The sequence below is a fragment of the Geospiza fortis genome, unplaced genomic scaffold, assembly GCF_000277835.1.
Source record: "Geospiza fortis unplaced genomic scaffold, GeoFor_1.0 scaffold375, whole genome shotgun sequence".
Classification (NCBI taxonomy): Eukaryota; Metazoa; Chordata; class Aves; order Passeriformes; family Thraupidae; genus Geospiza; species Geospiza fortis.
The window spans coordinates 215,601-217,596 of record NW_005054641.1 but is presented as its reverse complement, the minus strand read 5'-3'; the positions used below and the strand labels follow the sequence as shown (position 1 = coordinate 217,596).

General features: G+C 54.0%; 1 protein-coding gene across 1 annotated transcript in view; it reads right to left on the bottom strand.

Annotated features, from left to right (window-relative positions):
- Window positions 1-1,567: 1,567 nt before the first annotated feature.
- Window positions 1,568-1,996, bottom strand: part of LOC102034082 (protein S100-A4-like) — a 1,508-nt gene continuing 1,079 nt past the window's right edge. The window contains exon 3 of the mRNA XM_005430485.1: window positions 1,568-1,777. Within this exon, the coding sequence (XP_005430542.1) occupies window positions 1,616-1,777 (162 nt within the window). The 3' untranslated portion in view covers window positions 1,568-1,615. The remainder of the gene's footprint in view (window positions 1,778-1,996) is intronic.

Here is a 1,996-nt window from a genome sequence, read left to right as displayed (position 1 = left end):
CCCGAGGATCCCCCAGACCTCCCCAGATGGATTTGGGGGCTTTGGGGAGAGCCTGGAGGCTTTGGGGAGCATTTGGGGGCTTTGGGAGGACCTGGGAGCTTTGGGGAGGATCTGGGGGCTTTGGGGAATTTGAGAGGGACCTAGAGGCTTTGGGGAGGATTTGGGGGGGACCTGGGAGCTTTGGGAAGGATTTGGGAGCTTTGGGAGGACCTGGAGGCTCTGGGGAGGATTTGGGGAGTTTGGGGAGGATTTGGGAGCTTTGAGAGGACCTGAAGGCTCTGGGGAGGATTTGGGGGATTTGGGGAATTTGTGGAGGATTTGGGAGCTTTGGGAGGACCTGGAGGCTCTGGGGAGGACCTGGAGGCTCTGGGGAGGATTTGGGGAATTTGTGGAGGATTTGGGGAATTTGTGGAGGATTTGGGAGCTTTGGGAGGACCTGGAGGCTCTGAGGAGGATTTGGGGAGGATTTGGGAGCTTTGGGGAGGATTTGGGGGATTTGGGGACAACCTGGGGGCTTGGTGTGCCCCCAGCCCTGCTGGCACCCAGGGCCCTGCTGCTGAAGCCTCCCCGAGCCAGCCAGAACGTTCCAAGGGACATCCAGGAGTTGTTTTTGCTCAAATTTCTCCCAAAATAAACCCTCCCGGGGCTGAGCTGTGCTGTGGAAAATCCCACGGAGCTGGAGGAAGGTGTGAGTCAGGCTGGGCATGGCGGGGGTGGGCGCTGAGCGGGGCGGGACTGGGGGAAACAATGAACCGAACCCCAAAAGTGAACCGGGATTGGGGGGAAAATGAACAGAACCCCAAAAGTGAACCGGGATTGGGGGAAACAATGAACGGAACCCCAAAACTGAACTGGGATTGGGGGAAACAATGAACAGAACCCCAAAAGTGAACTGGGATTGGGGAGAGCCTGAACAGAACCCCAGAATTGAACCGGGATTGGGGGAAACAATGAACAGAACCCCAAAAGTGAACTGGGATTGGGGGAAACAATGAACGGAACCCCAAAAGTGAACCAGGATTTGGGGGAAAATGAACAGAACCCCAAAATTGAACCGGGATTTGGGGGGAAAATGAACAGAACCCCAAAATTGAACCGGGGTTGGGGGGAGCCTGAACAGAACCCCAAAACTGAACTGGGATTGGGGGAAAAATGAACAGAACCCCAAAACTGAACCAACCCCAAAATCGAACCAGGATTGGGGGGAAAATGAACGGAACCCCAAAATCGAACCAGGACTGGGGGGGAAATGAACAGAATCCCAAAACTGAACCAGGATTGGGGGAAAAATGAACAGAACCCCAAAACTGAACTGGGATTGGGGGAAACAATGAACAGAACCCCAAAACTGAACTGGGATTGGGGAGAGCCTGAACAGAACCCCAAAATCGAACGAGGACTGGGGGAAACAATGAACAGAACCCCAAAATCGAACCAGGATTGGGGGGGAAATGAACAGAACCCCAAAACTCAGCCAGGATCAGCGAAAATCTTTTATTGAAAGCCACTCATGGCTGGGATGGCCATAGGGAGGGGTCAATCCAGGGGTCACTGGAGGGGTCACTCAGGGGTCATTCCAGGGTCACTCCAGGGTCACTGCGGGGTCACCCCGGGGTCACTTCCTGCGGTGCTTGCTGGGGTCGTCCTTGAAGAACTCGTTGAAGCCCATGGTGATGCAGGCCAGGAAGCAAACGTACTCCTTGAAATCCACCTCGCTGTCCTTGTTGTGGTCCAGGTCGTTCATCAGCCGCTTGAACTCGGCCTCGTCCATTTGTTTCTGTCCGGAGAGAGGGTTTGGGGCAGGGTTGGAGGGGAGGGGCCGCCCCTTGCCCGCCCCTCTCCCCTCCTCTGCCTCAGGGAGGGATTTTGGGCTTGGCGGGTGAGATGGGCAGTGCCCAAATTACCAAATGTGCCTCCCAGGTGTGGAGAAATTTGGCTGAAATAAAATAAAATAAAATAAAATAAAATAAAATAAAATAAAATAAAATAAAATAAA